This window comes from Eucyclogobius newberryi, unplaced genomic scaffold (assembly GCF_026437365.1).
Source record: "Eucyclogobius newberryi isolate DKJ021-1_F unplaced genomic scaffold, fEucNew1.0.hap1 SCAF_10, whole genome shotgun sequence".
Lineage (NCBI taxonomy): Eukaryota > Metazoa > Chordata > Actinopteri > Gobiiformes > Gobiidae > Eucyclogobius > Eucyclogobius newberryi.
In genome coordinates, this window is record NW_027315724.1 from 38500580 (window position 1) to 38521171 (window position 20592).

The window sequence follows — 20592 nt, forward strand, 5'->3', positions numbered from 1 at the left end:
TTTAAACAAAGTGTTCTGAGCATTTCAGAGATCAATTAGCACGCGCCGCATTAGCACGCGCCGCATTAGCACGATGTAGCCAGATGTCTGCTAACAGAGGGAGCTCGCTTCCTTTTCAAAGACGATAACGTTCTAAAAGATCAAATCCAAACGTGTTTAAAAGAAGCGTCTTCTACAGAAAACACGTCTGGAGTTCACGTCACGTTCAAACAAAACCCTTTTCAGATCCTCCAGATTCACTTCATTCACACAAACATGGTGCTGCTTCCTGGTCACTACTTCCTGGTCACTACTTCCTGGTCACTACTTCCTGGTCACTACTTCCTGGTGTGTAAAGTGTTTCTTTAAGACTGTTTTCTGCTTCAAACGCACTTGGCCTTTATTCCTTTGTATCCCTCAAAAACACATGGTCCCGTGTTTGTTCGTGTCCCGGGTCCAGACTCTGGTCCAGAAGAAGTCCCGGTTCTGGTTCTGGGGTGGTCCGGATTCTAGGTGATCTCGGGCCTCAGATACGGAAGGGCATCTGGAGGAAGCAACGAGAGTGAAGTATGAGCAGAGAAAATGGAAAAGACGGAGCAAATATAAAAGAGATCTATAGTTGTCATAAATCTAAGTGTGTGTGTAACATGTGGAGCGCGTTAGCGTGATGTGTTAGCGTTATGTGTTAGCGTGATGTGTTAGCGTTATGTGTTAGCGTGATGTGTTAGCGTGATGTGTTAGCGTTATGTGTTAGCGTGATGTGTTAGCGTGATGTGTTAGCGTGATGTGTTAGCGTTATGTGTTAGCGTGATGTGTTAGCGTTATGTGTTAGCGTGATGTGTTAGCGTGATGTGTTAGCGTTATGTGTTAGCGTGATGTGTTAGCGTGATGTGTTAGCGTGATGTGTTAGCGTTATGTGTTAGCGTGATGTGTTAGCGTTATGTGTTAGCGTGATGTGTTAGCGTGATGTGTTAGCGTGATGTGTTTGTGTTATGTGTTAGCGTGATGTTAGCGTGATGTTAGCGTGATGTGTTAGCTTGATGTGTTAGCGTGATGTGTTAGCGTTATGTGTTAGCGTTATGTGTTAGCGTGATGTGTTAGCGTGATGTGTTAGCGTGATGTGTTAGCGTTGTGTTAGCGTTATGTGTTAGCGTGATGTGTTAGCGTGATGTGTTAGCGTGATGTGTTAGCGTTATGTGTTAGCGTGATGTGTTAGCGTTATGTGTTAGCGTTATGTGTTAGCGTGATGTGTTAGCGTGATGTGTTAGCGTTATGTGTTAGCGTGATGTGTTAGCGTGATGTGTTAGCGTTATGTGTTAGCGTGATGTGTTAGCGTGATGTGTTAGCGTGATGTGTTAGCGTGATGTGTTAGCGTTATGTGTTAGCGTTATGTGTTAGCGTTATGTGTTAGCGTTATGTGTTAGCGTTATGTGTTAGCGTTATGTGTTAGCGTGATGTGTTAGCGTGATGTGTTAGCGTGATGTGTTAGCGTTATGTGTTAGCGTTATGTGTTAGCGTGATGTGTTAGCGTTATGTGTTAGCGTTATGTGTTTGCGTGATGTGTTAGCGTTATGTGTTAGCGTTATGTGTTTGCGTGATGTGTTAGCGTTATGTGTTAGCGTGATGTGTTAGCGTGATGTGTTAGCGTTATGTGTTTGCGTGATGTGTTAGCGTGATGTGTTAACACAGCATATTTTTATTTTCGATGTTGTGATATTATAAAATGTATATATATTTGATGGTTGGAATTGACTCATGTTTCTTTGTGGTATTTAAATATGTATTATGTACTTTTCATGTAAATGTAAATGTGTTTTTTAGATTATTATTGTATTTATTGTTCAAAAGCTCGCCTCTCCACAGATCTGACCTGGAAGTGGGTTCATTTTGTATATTCATGTTTTTTAAAGATAAATAACATCTCCAGCTCACTTTAAAAACACATCAAGAATTGTTCTAACGTTTTATGTGTTTTCATGGATTTATGAGTCTGAAATAAACAATAAACGTATTTGTAATTCAATTAAAACACCTTCAACAATAGTGTGGCGCATATGATATAATAGATTATAACTGTAAACATTTCTGAAAACACGTGCCCTTTGTAGGATGTAGAAAGTATTTTTATTGCATGTGTTAAATTTAAAATTTAAAGTAGTAAACCATGTGTTTTTTATTGAATCAAAAAAGAAAAGTGCCCAAAACACTTGGCATCGTCGCCTAGCAACAGAGGCACATCTAAAGAAAAACAGTACACAAATCCTCCTGGTCCAGGTCCAGGTCCAGGTCCAGGTCCAGGTCCTGGTCCAGGTCCAGGTCCTGGTCCTGGTCCTGGTCCTGGTCCAGGTCCAGGTCCAGGTCCTGGTCCTGGTCCAGGTCCAGGTCCAGGTCTCCGTCTACAGACTTTGGACTCTTCTACTCTCCTCAGCACCTGTTTCTAATCTCCACCCTGCCAAAGGCCATTAGCATCTGCCCTCTGCCCCACCTAACCTCCACCAAACCTTCCCCAAACCTCCACCTAACCTCCCCTAACCTGCCCTTCTCTGCCACACCCACTCTCTGATTAATCAGTTCAAGATGGCGCTAACGAGCTACAGCTCTCAGTTCTCTCTCAGTTCTGATTCTGAACCACATTATTCCTTCAGACGCAGCGTTTGGATATTAAGTCTGCTGTTAATTTGATCCTCGTTCAGCTCTTTGAAGGTTGTTGTACGAGGTCACTGGATGGACCATTCTGATTGGTGCACCCCCTATGGACCAAAATTGGACATGGCGGGCGCTGCAATCACACAAAGTCGCTTTCCCGAGCTCCGATGACGTTTGAAGTGGATTTAAGTGACGTTGAGTGAAAGGTTTTCTCAAATATTGGAAACGGCGAAGGCCAAAGTGAAATAGAAGCTAACTGTGTTTTTCTGCTTGAACACTGGCCTGATTACTTTGGAGATGCAATCAGACGTGCACCATTTAGCCCGACACTTCAGAGAACACGCTACAGAGAACACGCTACAGAGAACACGCTGCAGAGAACACGCTGCAGAGAACACGCTGCAGAGAACACGCTGCAGAGAACACGCTAAAGAGAACACGCTACAGAGAACACGCTAAAGAGAACATGCTACAGAGAACACGCTAAAGAGAACACGCTGCAGAGAACACGCTACAGAGAACACGCTAAAGAGAACACGCTAAAGAGAACATGCTGCAGAGAACACGCTGCAGAGAACACGCTACAGAGAACACGCTGCAGAGAACACGCTAAAGAGAACATGCTACAGAGAACACGCTGCAGAGAACACGCTACAGAGAACACGCTAAAGAGAACACGCTAAAGAGAACACGCTGCAGAGAACACGCTGCAGAGAACACGCTACAGAGAACACGCTGCAGAGAACACGCTAAAGAGAACACGCTGCAGAGAACACGCTACAGAGAACACGCTAAAGAGAACACGCTAAAGAGAACACGCTGCAGAGAACACGCTGCAGAGAACACGCTGCAGAGAACACGCTACAGAGAACACGCTGCAGAGAACACGCTGCAGAGAACACGCTGCAGAGAACACGCTGCAGAGAACACGCTAATGCCACGTGGAACCGCAAACTGCTTTTACAGAATACGAGAGGTGAGTTTACGTTGTGTGAAATGAGGCTCATATGGAGCCGCGATTCTAATGTTAATCAGATGTCACCTCTGTAATACATATATGTATGTATGTATGTGTATATATATATATATATATATATATATATATATATATATACATATAAGGCACTATAAACTATGAAGAAATGAAGGAATGGTATTCAGAAGTATTCTGACTAAAGGAGGCGAGTTACGCTGCACTGACAGCAAAAGTATCAAATAAAATGAATAAAATATGATGTAGATATATATTTATGAGATCAAAGACGTGTCTCGTGCAGTGCTGACCCGATCATACACATCAAGTGACTGAAGCTGTATTGACCTTACTTTGACCTTACTTTGACCTTTGACCTTACTTTGAGCATACTTTGAACGTACTTTGAGCGTACTTTGAGTGTACTTTGAGTGTACTTTGAGTGTACTTTGACCTTACTTTGACCTTGTTTTGAGTGTACTTTGACCTTACTTTGAGTGTACTTTGACCTTACTTTGAGGGTACTTTGACCTTGTTTTGAGCGTACTTTGACCTTACTTTGAGCGTACTTTGACCTTACTTTGAGTGTACTTTGACCTTACTTTGAGCATACTTTGACCTTACTTTGAGCGTACTTTGACCTTACTTTGAGCATACTTTGACCTTACTTTGAGCGTACTTTGACCTTACTTTGAGCATACTTTGACCTTACTTTGACCTCTCCGCTGCACCGGCGTTTCCGTGTCCGATCACCGGCTCCACCACGAGCGGCACGCACCGCCACGAGCCGCACGCGGCTCCGCTTCTCCTCCGCTGCACCGGCGTTTCCACGCCCTAACACCGGCTCCGCGCTCCCGCACCCGCCGCCCCGGAGGTCTGTACCTGGGCGAAGGTGTGGCCCCAGCCCGCCACAGGAGCAGACACGGAGAGCGGGGCACCGGCTCCACCCGGAGAAAAGCAGCCCCATACAACCAAGGTACAGCCCCGTTTCTCTGCTTTCCCCGCTCCACAGACGGGGGCGATCTGGTCACAAAACTGGACTCAAATGCGTCTTGATTGGGCTAGAGCAACGCCGGCGTCTGGTATGTGGACTGCCGCTTCTGTCCCAACGTCTTTGTTTTGTTAGTCGTTTCCATTGTTTTGTTTTGTTCCCGCGTCTCTGTGTTGTCTTCTGTCTACATCCCTGTTCCTTAACTTCATCGGACATTACTGCACCGTCCATCGCTCATCTCCTCCCTCACTCCTGGACTATCTACTGCCCTAGCCGCCAGCTAACAGCTGGCTTAACACCTGCGGAGGTCCGTCATGGTATCGCGGGGCCTCCCTGCCGTGCAGACAAGGTCTGGGGCAACCAACGCCACTCACTCCACCAGCTTCAACACCCGGTCCACTGCTGCTTTTTCACAACTCTCTGCCCACCAGCTTCTAGTTAACCAGCCTCTAGCCACCGCCAACATTCTAACTGGATTACTCTCATCTGCTGCTACGTTCCATCTCCTCCTCGGACTATCCCTCCCGCGCCTCCAGGCCACCGCTCCACCAACTTCTCGCCTACTCACCTACACCGCTGCTGACCTTCACCTCCTCAACCATAACCACCGTCTCCCAGCTGCTGCTGCCTCTGCAGCTAGCTCAGCTGGGATCCTTCGCCGGCCCCGCTACATCCACAGGGGCTCTGGTCTCTCCCATAACCAACACTCCAACGACGGCTCACCTATCCCCTCACTCTGGACTAGTTTTCGCCCCCCCGTCACCCCCACCTGCCGCACTGCCAACCTCAGCAACCTCCGCCCCCCCACCCCTGCGCCCCCATCCATCTCCGCGCCCCCATCCATCTCCCTTGCACTGCTGAACTGCCGCTCCCTCTCCAACAAATCACCTGTTATATCTGAACTGCTACTGGACAATAACATTGACCTGCTTCTCCTCTGTGAAACATGGCAACAGCCCCTGGACTTCTATGCTCTCAACCAAGCCACTCCCTCCAACTACACTTACACTGCCAAACCCCGCCTCTCCGGGCGTGGGGGAGGTCTTGCTGTTATTCATAAAAAATCTACATCCATCACTGAACTGAACCTCAACCTTCCATCCATCTCATCATTTGAATACCTCGCCTTCTCCCTCCCCAACTCTATCACCGCTATCCTGATCTATCGTCCCCCAAAGCCCCACCCCTCTTTCCTCACTGAATTGTCTGAACTCCTCACCATCGCATCCTCTCTCTCTGCCCGCCTCCTACTCACTGGTGACTTCAACATCCACATTGACTGCCCCAACGCCCCACTGACATCCGACTTCCTCTCTCTCCTGGACTGCTTCCATCTCACCCAACATATTGACTTCCCCACCCATACCAAAGGCCACACTCTGGACTTAGTCTGTTCCTCTCTCCTACCCATATCTAAGCCCCACCCCCTCCCCTTCCCACTCTCTGATCATCTCTGCATCCTTTTCTCCGCCCCCCTACCCTCGCCCCACAACCCCAAAAAACGCACCATCACCTACCGCAATATCAAGTCAATCAACCCCCTCACGCTCTCCCAGCTCATATCCTCTGCTTTCCCCCCTGACTCCCCCCCTCTTCCCCCGACGACTATGCTGTCATGCTCAACACCACCCTCTCCGACTCCCTTGACTCCCTAGCCCCCTGGAAAACCTCCTCCGTCTCATACATCAACCCCGCCCCCTGGTACACCCCTGAACTCCGCACCATGAAGCAGACTGGCCGCCAACTCGAACGACTCCTCAAAATAACCCGCCTCACCGTCCACGCCGAAGCTTTCAAATTACACATCTCCTCCTACCGTGACGCTCTCCAAGCCGCCAAATCTGCCCACCTCTCCACCCTCATCAACAGCTCCCACCGGAGCCCTAGCACCCTGTTCTCCACCGTCAACAAGCTGCTCCAGCCACCGGACATCACTCCACCCTCCTCCCCTGACCTCTGCAACTCTTTCCTCCTTGCCTTCAATGACAAAATTTCCAAAATCAACAGCTCCATGACTGCCGTCTCCATTAACTCCATCACCACCCCCCTCTCCCTGACCACCCACCCTTCCCTCCCCTCACCACCTTCTCCTCTGTTAACTCCTCTCATATCATAGACCTCATCGCCGCTTCCAAAACCACCACCTGCTCTCTCGACCCCCTCCCAACGAATCTAACCAAGGCCTGCCTCCCTGCTCTCATCCCCCATCTCACCACCCTCTTCAACCAGTCTTTATCCCTCGGCCATGTTCCTTCCATCTACAAACTGGCCTCCATCACCCCCATCCTCAAAAAACCCACCCTAGACTCCGCCAACCTCTCCAACTACCGCCCCATCTCCAACCTGCCGTTCCTCTCAAAAACGCTGGAACGCATCGTCGCCGCCCAACTTCACACCCACCTCCAGTCAAACAACCTCTATGAACCCCTCCAATCTGGCTCCGCCCACTTCACAGCACTGAAACAGCCCTGGTCAAAGTACTCAACAATCTCCTCACCTCTGCAGACTCCGGGGCCCTCAACATCCTGTTACTACTAGACCTCAGCGCAGCCTTTGACACTATAAACCATTCCATCCTCCTACAAAGGCTGCGCCAACTGGGTGTTGAGGGCTCTGCACTTGACTGGCTCACATCCTCCTCACCAACAGGCAAGAGTTCATTTCCCTCTCCGGTCACTCATCCACCCTCTCCCCAGTAACGCAGGGGGTCCCCCAGGGCTCAGTCCTCGGCCCCCTCCTCTTCATCTGCTACATCTTCCCCCTTGGTCACATCCTCCGCCAACTCAACCTGGACTTTCACTGCTACGCTGACGACACCCAGATATACCTCACCACCAAATCCACCCAAAACCCTCCCCTCAGCCACATTGAAACCTGCATCTCTACAATAAAATCATGGCTCACTCTCAACTTCCTCAAACTGAACAGTGACAAAACAGAGCTCCTCCTCATTGGCACCAAATCCACTCTCAATAAAACTGGTCCCTTTTCACTCAGCATCGACACCTCGACCATCACCCCCTCTACCCTGGTACGCAATCTCGGTGTCATCATGGACCCCACCCTCTCCTTCACTCCCCATGTCAGCCACATCGTCAAGACCTCATACTTCCACCTCCGCCGCATCGCCAAAATCCGACACTGCCTCACCCTCCCCGCTGCTGAATCCCTCATCCATGCCTTCATCTCCTCCCGCCTCGACTACTGCAACTCCCTCCTCACTGGCATCTCCTCCCATTCCCTCCACAGACTCCAAATGGTCCAAAACTCCGCTGCCCGCTTCCTCACCCACACCCGCCTCCTCACCCACACCCGCCTCCTCACCCACACCCGCCTCCTCACCCACACCCGCCTCCTCACCCACACCCCCCTCCTCACCCACACCCGCCTCCTCACCCACACCCGCCTCCTCACCCACACCCTCCTCCTCACCCACACCCGCCTCCTCACCCACACCCGGTCCCGTGAACACATCACTCCCGTTCTCCGCTCTCTCCACTCTCTCCCCATCAAGCAGCGCATAAACTTTAAAATACTCCTCCTCACCTTCAAAGCTCTTCACCACCTTGCCCCCCCCTACCTGTCTGACCTCCTCATCCCCCACCGCCCCACCCGAGCTCTCCGATCCTCCTCCTCTCTCACCCTGACTGCACCAACATCCCGACTCAAAACTTTTGGCGACAGAGCGTTCTCCCGAACAGCACCCCGACTCTGGAACTCCCTCCCCCAACCTGTCCGCCACTCTCCCTCACTCACAACATTCAAATCCCGCCTAAAAACATACCTCTTCACCCAAGCCTATGACCTCCCCTACCCCTAGCCTCCTCTACCCCATTGCCTACTCTTCTACCCCCTGTTACATCCCCATCTTTTTCTCGCTACTTCTTCTGTCTTGTTCATTTTATCTGTATATTAATGTGTTCTGTACGTGTTGTCCCCCCTGTCTGTAAATACCCCCCCCCTTTTTTATTATGTTCAGCGTCTTTGGGTCACTGAAAAGCGCTATATAAATAAAAGTTATTATTATTGTTACTTTGAGCGTACTTTGACCTTACTTTGAGTGTACTTTGACCTTACTTTGACCTTGTTTTGAGCGTACTTTGACCTTACTTTGAGCGTACTTTGAGCGTACTTTGACCTTGTTTTGAGCGTACTTTGACCTTACTTTGAGCGTACTTTGAGCGTACTTTGACCTTGTTTAGAGCGTACTTTGACCTTACTTTGAGCGTACTTTGAGCGTACTTTGACCTTGTTTTGAGCGTACTTTGACCTTACTTTGAGCGTACTTTGACCTTACTTTGAGCGTACTTTGAGTGTACTTTGACCTTACTTTGACCTTGTTTTGAGCGTACTTTGACCTTACTTTGAGCGTTCTTTGAGCGTACTTTGACCTTACTTTGACCTTGTTTTGAGCGTACTTTGACCTTACTTTGAGCGTACTTTGACCTTACTTTGAGCATACTTTGACCTTACTTTGACCTTGTTTTGAGCGTACTTTGACCTTACTTTGACCTTACTTTGAGCGTACTTTGACCTTACTTTGAGTGTACTTTGAGCATACTTTGACCTTACTTTGAGGGTACTTTGACCTTACTTTGAGCGTACTTTGACCTTACTTTGACCTTACTTTGAGCGTACTTTGACCTTACTTTGACCTTACTTTGAGCGTACTTTGACCTTACTTTGAGTGTACTTTGAGCATACTTTGACCTTACTTTGAGCGTACTTTGACCTTACTTTGAGTGTACTTTGACCTTACTTTGAGCTTACTTTGACCTTACTTTGAGCGTACTTTGACCTTACTTTGAGTGTACTTTGACCTTACTTTGAGCATACTTTGACCTTACTTTGAGCGTACTTTGACCTTACTTTGAGCGTACTTTGACCTTACTTTGAGTGTACTTTGACCTTACTTTGAGCGTACTTTGAGCGTACTTTGAGCGTACTTTGACCTTACTTTGACCTTACTTTGAGCGTACTTTGAGCGTACTTTGAGCGTACTTTGACCTTACTTTGAGTGTACTTTGACCTTACTTTGAGCGTACTGGCTGTACTGGTAGGGCCCCACGTGCTCCATGGTGTACCCGGGCGAGGTGTAGGCGCTCGGAGGGTGGTAGGACTGTGAGCTGGGCAGCGAGGGCAGCGAGGCCATGGACGGCACGCTGCTCAGGCCCTCCAGGCCCTTCAGGTGCTCCAGGCGCTGGCTGCAGTTTGACGCCACGCCAGCAGGGGGTTCCAGGGAGATGGCGTAATCGCTCTGAGGCTGATGAGGGACGCCGCCGTGGTTTAGCAAACCCATCACCTACAGAACAGGAAATGGTTCTATAAAGCAGATGATTCACTTCTTTCATGAACATAAAACGATCGCGTCAGTGTCAGTGGTGACCTAGAGCTCCCCTAGTGGCATGTGCTTGTTATTACATATCGAGCTCAGAGACGATAAGATCTGAACGGAAACATATTCTGAATAATAAAAGTAAAAGAGTGTCTGATCGTCATGTTTAGTCCCAAACATTCAAATAAATCTGTTTTTTCTCTCCTCAAACTCTCGCTGGAGATTTAAGCTCCAGAAGTGTAACTGTCAGTTTATCTGCCCCTGCACCGTTTGCTGAATGCTCCTACTTTCTCTCTCCCCACGTCTCTCTACAGCGCTGCCCAGTCAAATAAAGCCTTTGGAGGAGAAAAATATGATTAAAAAAATTATAATGATAAAGTAAAAAGGTACCTTAGTTAACAAGTAAAAAAAAACTAAAATTATTTTTCTTTTTATTATTATTATTAGGCCCGAGCGCCACAAGCTGGCGAGAGGCCTATTAGTTCCGTAAGGCCGTGCGAAGCGGTCGTCATCCCCATATAAAGCACTCATTTGCGCTAAGTAGCTCACGAATACGTTCCATCTCTTGCATGTTCCGTACATATAAACATGTAATGCTAAAATTGAACATTATTACTGTATAGAGGGCCAAAAACACAAAGTGGGCGGAGCCCACTCAAAATTAACGAAAGTACACGTCAGTGACCAGGGACCCACACCATGAGATAGGAAAGCGCGAGCTCTTTCCGAAAATGTATAGTTTATGATATTTGAAAAATGTGAAACATTGTTTTCGCATCGGAATATTCTTCTTCTTCTCGGGACCAAAACCCCTATTTTTCACCCAGTGAACATTGACGAAAAGTCACAAAAATGTGCATACTTCTAAAAATCGTGCCTCTCTACATTCTGGCTATCTCTCTTTTCTAAAATTAAAAAAATTGGCGCGTCAGCGCCCCCAAATGTACCAAAAATGCATTGAGAGATAGGAAATGACCCCAAAAAAATCTGATCGTAGAATCATGAAATTTGGCGCAGAGGTAGATGGTGACAAGAGAAGTAAAAAATATTAACACGGAAACGCCGTCCGCCCAACCAAATGTCGGCCATATTGGTTCAAAAATGGCTAAGCAGGACTCGGGAGTTTTTCCAAACGTCGTACTTTTACGAACTCCTCCCAGGGCGTTGGCCATAAAAAGCTGAAATTTGGTGAAAATTGTGCTGAGGAGTGGGACATCAAAAGTTATTCAAATTACATTGATCTCTGTCACGGTCTCTGTGCGGCGAAGCCGCAAACTGTAGCTAGAATTTCCGAAATTTCACAAATTTTAAATTTCTGCCGTTTGCGCAGATAAAGTCCGAATTGATTAAAATTAGAATCACTTGTTAAACTCTTTGCCCTAAACCTACTTGAAGTGAAATAAATTAATTTGGCGCCACAGCGCCCCCTACAGATTTTATATGGAGGTTAAATATTTGGTTTTGCAAAATTTTACAAATTTTGACACACAACTCAATTTTGGCCCCATCAAAAAAGTCAATGAGATAAAAAGATGAAGATAAAAGGACAATTGGGGCACATTAGCGCCCCCTCCTCTTGTGGCGTGGCGAGGGCCGATCATTGCCGCTTGCGACTATATTTATTATTATTATTATTAGGCCCGAGCGCCACAAGCTGGCGAGAGGCCAATTAGTTCCGTAAGGTCGTGCAAAGCACGGCTGCGAGAGTACCCGTCAGTGACTAGGGACCCACACCATGAGAAAATGTGTAGTTTATCCATCCATTTTCTACCGCTTGTTCCCTTTCAGGGTCACGGGTGACTGGAGCCTATCACAGTGACTTCGGGCCTTAGGCGGGGTTCACCCTGGACAGTGGCCAACTCGTGGCAGGGCCAGCACATAGACATAGACATTACAGACATTCTTTCTTCTTCTTCTTCTCGGGAACAACCCCCCTATTTTTCACCCAGTGAACATTGACGAAAAAATGTCAAAAAAAATGTGCACACCTCTAAAAATCGTGCCTCGCTACATTCTGGCTATCTCCTTTTTCTAAAATTAAAAAAAATGGCGAGTAAGATGTACAAAAAATACATCGAGAGATAGGAAAGGGCCCAAAAAAAATCTGATAATAGAATCATGAAATCTGGTGCAGAGGTAGATGGTGACAAGAGAAGTAAAAAAATGAAATGAAAATGAAAATCCGCCCAACCAAATGTCGGCCATATTGGATTAAAATCTGCCAAGCAAGTCTGGAGTTTTTTCAAACGTTGTTCTTTTACGAACTCCTCCCAGAAAAAGCAGAAATTTGTTGAAAATGGTGTTGAGGAGTGAGACATAAAAAGTTATCCAAATTATTTTGATACCTGTCACGGTCTCTGTGCGGCAAAGCCGCAAACTGTTGCTAGAATTTCAGAAATTTTCCCATTTTTAAATTTGATGCCGTTTGCGCAGATAAAGTCCGAATTGTGTCAGATTTGAATCAGTTGTTAAACTCTTTGTCCTAAACCTACTTGAAGTGAAATGCATTAATTTGGCATGACAGCGCCCCCTACAGAGTGACATAAAATGTTATATGGAGGGTAAAATGTTTAGTTTTTCGAAATTTTACAAAATTTGGCATAAAATTCCATTTTGGCATCCCGATCAACAAAGTCAACAAGACCCATGTCATATTTGTTGCGGCGCAGCCGCATCGATGACAGAAACCTCCCATGTTATTCCAATGTGAAACTCCCCAAATCTCCTAAATGTGAACATGCTGACACTTCATTCTTTTAAGAACTCCTCCAAAGGCGTTAGCCAGATTAATGTGAAATTTGGTGAGACTCATTTTCAGGACTGGGCCATCAAAAGTTATCCACATTTTTATTCTAAGAGCCACGGACTTTGAGCCGCAAACTTTTCCCTTCATATGTAAAGCAAAGGGAAGAAGACGCGACTGCCTGGGACACGTTTATGACTTATCTCTGGGACACGTTTGTGACTTATCTCTGGGACACGTTTATGACTTATCTCTGGGACACGTTTATGACTTATCTCTGCCTGGGACATGTCTGAACCCCTCAGGCCCTTGACCTGGTCCACATTAGCCTCACATAATTACATTTGGGACAAAAGCGTGACTCACTTTCAAGGAGACGCAGTGTTTTCATGTCGGGCCAAAAACTCATTTAAAATTCAGGCACGTTTAAATTTAAAAAAATGCATTTTAAGAAAACAGCTTTAAAGTTACAATGTCCCTTAAATCTAAGAACGTAAATGAAATGAAATAATGAAACATCTAAAAAGTAAAGTAAGTAATATATATATATATATATATATATATATATATATGTACATTTTAACTTTATTATATTAGACTCTTGTGTTTGACTCACATTTGGAGAATGAGCTGCTCCAATCAAACACTATGTTGACAAATGCTCTACATTTCTGAGCGTGATCGTCATCTCGTCCCAAACACATGTGGAGTGTCGCCCGGGGCCCGAGCACGGGACCCGACCATGGGGCCCGACCATGGGGCCCGACCCTGCGTCAGGAGCCGAACAGGAAGACTGTCTGAGCGTCTGGAGAATGTGCCACTGAACGGCGTTTGAGCTGAGTCTTACGGTACGTACAGACCGCAGACGCCTGGACGCGCGCTCTCGATGCCCCGGCCACTGTACACAGGCGCATGTGCGGCGCGCTCGAGCTCTCTGCGCACATGCGCAGTAGAGGTGTTGACGGTGTGGCCTTTCATTGTGTAAAATGGCGGATATCGAGAGCGTTGTTTTCACGTATTTGGTTTTCAAAACCCTCACACGGAGGCGCCGAGCTCCGCGGCCGCGGCGGTGGGGAAGCCCCTTAACAGACGTTCCATTGACGCATCAATTATTGACGGGACATTCATGAGTCTCATGAATGTCCCGCCCAATCTTTACAGCCCAAGTTTTAGTTTGAGTTTCTATAATAAATAAGAAAATAAATACAATTATATAAATAATATAATAAGTATGTGCACCTGATACAGCTGACCTTTGACACGAGTATGTGTGCCTGATACAGCTGACCTTTGGCCTTTGACACCAGTATGTAGCCTGTACGTGTGCCTGATACTGCTGACCTTTGACCCTTTTGTGACCCTGCTCACCTGTGGAGAGAGTCCGTTGCTAAGCGCTGGGCTGATGGCGTTGGCTGGTCCTCCGGGGCTCACGAGGCCGTCCGAGTACCCAGAGAAGGAGTGTCGTCCCGGGGCCAGGCAGTAGGCGGTGGGCCCCTCGGCCTGGGCCCCTCTGGAGCTCTGGTGTCCCGACGATGGAGGCAGAGGCTGTGGGCGGTGCACGGTGCTGGAAGCATCGGACACTGTGGGACATTCAACAGAAAGAAGCAGATTCACCTACAGTGACAGTCCAGGGCTTTGTTCTTCTGTCCAAACGTGAGTGATTAGTCTGGGATTATCGATGTCTAAAATAAGACTGCAGCCCATCGCTCTCTAACTAGTCATATTTGTACTTTTTGAAATGGACAGAGGACGTGGTACTTGCTGTACTTGCACATGACAGAATGTTCTAGTGTCAGTTTTTCTAAACATTCACTCTAAAACAACTCATTTATCAGCAACAGTAGTAGTAGTAGTAGTAGTAGTAGTAGTAGTAGTGGTGGTGGTGGTGGTGGTGGTGGTGGTGGTGGTAGTAGTAGCGGTAGTAGTAGTAGTAGTAGTAGTAGTAGTAGTAGTAGTAGTAGTGGTGGTGGTGGTGGTGGTGGTGGTAGTAGTAGTGGTGGTAGTACCTTGTGCGTAGGACGCCTCTGAGAGCTGGTACGGCTGCAGACTGGACATGGCGGAGGGAGGGAAACCCCCGGGGATCAGGTGATTAAACGCCATCAGCTGATTGGCTCCTGCCTGTTTCCTCCAGCGAGCTCGTCGGTTACTGAACCAAACCTGTTGCAACAGACAACACACACATCCATGAAGAACACACACATCCATGAAGAACACACACATCCATGAAGAACACATACATCCATGAAGAACACACACATCCATGAAGAACACACACATCCATGAAGAACACACATCCATGAAGAACACACACATCCATGAAGAACACACACATCCATGAAGAACACACACATCCATGAAGAACACACATCCATGAAGAACACACACATCCATGAAAAACACACACATCCATGAAGAACACACACAACCATGAAGAACACACATCCATGAAGAACACACACAACCATGAAGAACACACACATCCATGAAGAACACACACATCCATGAAGAACACACAACCATGAAGAACACACACAACCATGAAGAACACACACATCCATGAAGAACACACACATCCATGAAGAACACACACATCCATGAAGAACACACACAACCATGAAGAACACACACATCCATGAAGAACACACACATCCATGAAGAACACACACATCCATGAAGAACACACACATCCATGAAGAACACACACATCCATGAAGAACACACACATCCATGAAGAACACACATCCATGAAGAACACACACATCCATGAAGAACACACACATCCATGAAGAACACACACATCCATGAAGAACACACATCCATGAAGAACACACACATCCATGAAGAACACACACATCCATGAAGAACACACACAACCATGAAGAACACACATCCATGAAGGACACACATCCATGAAGAACACACACAACCATGAAGAACACACACATCCATGAAGAACACACACATCCATGAAGAACACACACAACCATGAAGAACACACACATCCATGAAGAACACACACAACCATGAAGAACACACAACCATGAAGAACACACACAACCATGAAGAACACACACATCCATGAAGAACACACACATCCATGAAGAACACACACAACCATGAAGAACACACACATCCATGAAGAACACACACATCCATGAAGAACACACACAACCATGAAGAACACACACATCCATGAAGAACACACACAACCATGAAGAACACACACAACCATGAAGAACACACACATCCATGAAGAACACACACATCCATGAAGAACACACACATCCATGAAGAACACACACATCCATGAAGAACACACACATCCATGAAGAACACACACAACCATGAAGAACACACACATCCATGAAGAACACACACAACCATGAAGAACACACACATCCATGAAGAACACACACAACCATGAAGAACACACACAACCATGAAGAACACACACATCCATGAAGAACACACACAACCATGAAGAACACACACATCCATGAAGAACACACACAACCATGAAGAACACACACATCCATGAAGAACACACACATCCATGAAGAACACACACAACCATGAAGAACACACACAACCATGAAGAACACACACAACCATGAAGAACACACACAACCATGAAGAACACACACATCCATGAAGAACACACACATCCATGAAGAACACACACAACACACACATCCATGAAGAACACACACATCCATGAAGAACACACACAACCATGAAGAACACACACAACCATGAAGAACACACACAACCATGAAGAACACACACAACCATGAAGAACACACACATCCATGAAGAACACACACATCCATGAAGAACACACACATCCATGAAGAACACACACAACCATGAAGAACACACACAACCATGAAGAACACACACATCCATGAAGAACACACACATCCATGAAGAACACACACAACCATGAAGAACACACACATCCATGAAGAACACACACAACCATGAAGAACACACACATCCATGAAGAACACACACATCCATGAAGAACACACACAACCATGAAGAACACACACAACCATGAAGAACACACACATCCATGAAGAACACAACACACATCCATGAAGAACACACACATCCATGAAGAGCACACACATCCATGAAGAACACACACAACCATGAAGAACACACACAACCATGAAGAACACACACATCCATGAAGAACACACACATCCATGAAGAACACACACATCCATGAAGAACACACACAACCATGAAGAACACACACATCCATGAAGAACACAACACACAACCATGAAGAACACACACAACCATGAAGAACACACACATCCATGAAGAACACACACATCCATGAAGAACACACACATCCATGAAGAACACACACATCCATGAAGAACACACACATCCATGAAGAACACACACATCCATGAAGAACACACACAACCATGAAGAACACACACATCCATGAAGAACACACACATCCATGAAGAACACACACAACCATGAAGAACACACACATCCATGAAGAACACACACAACTATGAAGAACACACACATCCATGAAGAACACACACATCCATGAAGAACACACACATCCATGAAGAACACACACATCCATGAAGAACACACACATCCATGAAGAACACACACAACTATGAAGAACACACACAACCATGAAGAACACACACATCCATGAAGAACACACACATCCATGAAGAACACACACATCCATGAAGAACACACACAACCATGAAGAACACACACATCCATGAAGAACACAACACACAACCATGAAGAACACACACAACCATGAAGAACACACACATCCATGAAGAACACACACATCCATGAAGAACACACACATCCATGAAGAACACACACAACCATGAAGAACACACACACCCATGAAGAACACACACATCCATGAAGAACACACACAACCATGAAGAACACACACATCCATGAAGAACACACACAACTATGAAGAACACACACATCCATGAAGAACACACACATCCATGAAGAACACACACATCCATGAAGAACACACACATCCATGAAGAACACACACAACTATGAAGAACACACACATCCATGAAGAACACACACATCCATGAAGAACACACACAACCATGAAGAACACACACATCCATGAAGAACACACACATCCATGAAGAACACACACATCCATGAAGAACACACACATCCATGAAGAACACACACATCCATGAAGAACACACACAACCATGAAGAACACACACATCCATGAAGAACACACACATCCATGAAGAACACACACAACTATGAAGAACACACACATCCATGAAGAACACACACATCCATGAAGAACACACACATCCATGAAGAACACACACATCCATGAAGAGCACACACATCCATGAAGAACACACACAACCATGAAGAACACACACAACCATGAAGAACACACACATCCATGAAGAACACACACATCCATGAAGAACACACACATCCATGAAGAACACACACATCCATGAAGAACACACACAACCATGAAGAACACACACATCCATGAAGAACACACACAACTATGAAGAACACACACATCCATGAAGAACACACACATCCATGAAGAACACACACATCCATGAAGAACACACACATCCATGAAGAGCACACACATCCATGAAGAACACACACAACCATGAAGAACACACACAACCATGAAGAACACACACATCCATGAAGAACACACACATCCATGAAGAACACACACATCCATGAAGAACACACACATCCATGAAGAACACACACAACCATGAAGAGCACACACATCCATGAAGAACACACACAACCATGAAGAACACACACAACCATGAAGAACACACACATCCATGAAGAACACACACATCCATGAAGAACACACACATCCATGAAGAACACACACATCCATGAAGAACACACACATCCATGAAGAACACACACAACCATGAAGAACACACACAACCATGAAGAACACACACATCCATGAAGAACACACACAACCATGAAGAACACACACATCCATGAAGAACACACACAACCATGAAGAACACACACATCCATGAAGAACACACACATCCATGAAGAACACACACAACCATGAAGAACACACACAACCATGAAGAACACACACAACCATGAAGAACACACACAACCATGAAGAACACACACATCCATGAAGAACACACACATCCATGAAGAACACACACAACACACACATCCATGAAGAACACACACATCCATGAAGAACACACACAACCATGAAGAACACACACAACCATGAAGAACACACACAACCATGAAGAACACACACAACCATGAAGAACACACACATCCATGAAGAACACACACATCCATGAAGAACACACACATCCATGAAGAACACACACAACCATGAAGAACACACACAACCATGAAGAACACACACATCCATGAAGAACACACACATCCATGAAGAACACACACAACCATGAAGAACACACACATCCATGAAGAACACACACAACCATGAAGAACACACACATCCATGAAGAACACACACATCCATGAAGAACACACACAACCATGAAGAACACACACAACCATGAAGAACACACACATCCATGAAGAACACAACACACATCCATGAAGAACACACACATCCATGAAGAGCACACACATCCATGAAGAACACACACAACCATGAAGAACACACACAACCATGAAGAACACACACATCCATGAAGAACACACACATCCATGAAGAACACACACATCCATGAAGAACACACACAACCATGAAGAACACACACATCCATGAAGAACACAACACACAACCATGAAGAACACACACAACCATGAAGAACACACACATCCATGAAGAACACACACATCCATGAAGAACACACACATCCATGAAGAACACACACATCCATGAAGAACACACACATCCATGAAGAACACACACATCCATGAAGAACACACACAACCATGAAGAACACACACATCCATGAAGAACACACACATCCATGAAGAACACACACAACCATGAAGAACACACACATCCATGAAGAACACACACAACTATGAAGAACACACACATCCATGAAGAACACACACATCCATGAAGAACACACACATCCATGAAGAACACACACATCCATGAAGAACACACACATCCATGAAGAACACACACAACTATGAAGAACACACACAACCATGAAGAACACACACATCCATGAAGAACACACACATCCATGAAGAACACACACATCCATGAAGAACACACACAACCATGAAGAACACACACATCCATGAAGAACACAACACACAACCATGAAGAACACACACAACCATGAAGAACACACACATCCATGAAGAACACACACATCCATGAAGAACACACACATCCATGAAGAACACACACAACCATGAAGAACACACACACCCATGAAGAACACACACATCCATGAAGAACACACACAACCATGAAGAACACACACATCCATGAAGAACACACACAACTATGAAGAACACACACATCCATGAAGAACACACACATCCATGAAGAACACACACATCCATGAAGAACACACACATCCATGAAGAACACACACAACTATGAAGAACACACACATCCATGAAGAACACACACATCCATGAAGAACACACACAACCATGAAGAACACACACATCCATGAAGAACACACACATCCATGAAGAACACACACATCCATGAAGAACACACACATCCATGAAGAACACACACATCCATGAAGAACACACACAACCATGAAGAACACACACATCCATGAAGAACACACACATCCATGAAGAACACACACAACTATGAAGAACACACACATCCATGAAGAACACACACATCCATGAAGAACACACACATCCATGAAGAACACACACATCCATGA

The 20592-nt window shown here is 45.9% G+C and overlaps 1 protein-coding gene across 1 annotated transcript in view; it reads right to left on the bottom strand.

The window, feature by feature from the left end:
- Positions 1-335: 335 nt before the first annotated feature.
- LOC140369175 (paired box protein Pax-3-A-like) overlaps positions 336-20592 on the bottom strand; it is a 62610-nt gene continuing 42353 nt past the window's right edge. Inside the window, exons 6-9 of the mRNA XM_072456448.1 lie at positions 14674-14824; positions 14036-14247; positions 9624-9891; positions 336-523 (exon numbers count right to left, since the gene is read on the bottom strand). Coding sequence (XP_072312549.1) covers positions 489-523; positions 9624-9891; positions 14036-14247; positions 14674-14824 — 666 coding nt within the window. The 3' untranslated portion in view covers positions 336-488. The remainder of the gene's footprint in view (positions 524-9623; positions 9892-14035; positions 14248-14673; positions 14825-20592) is intronic.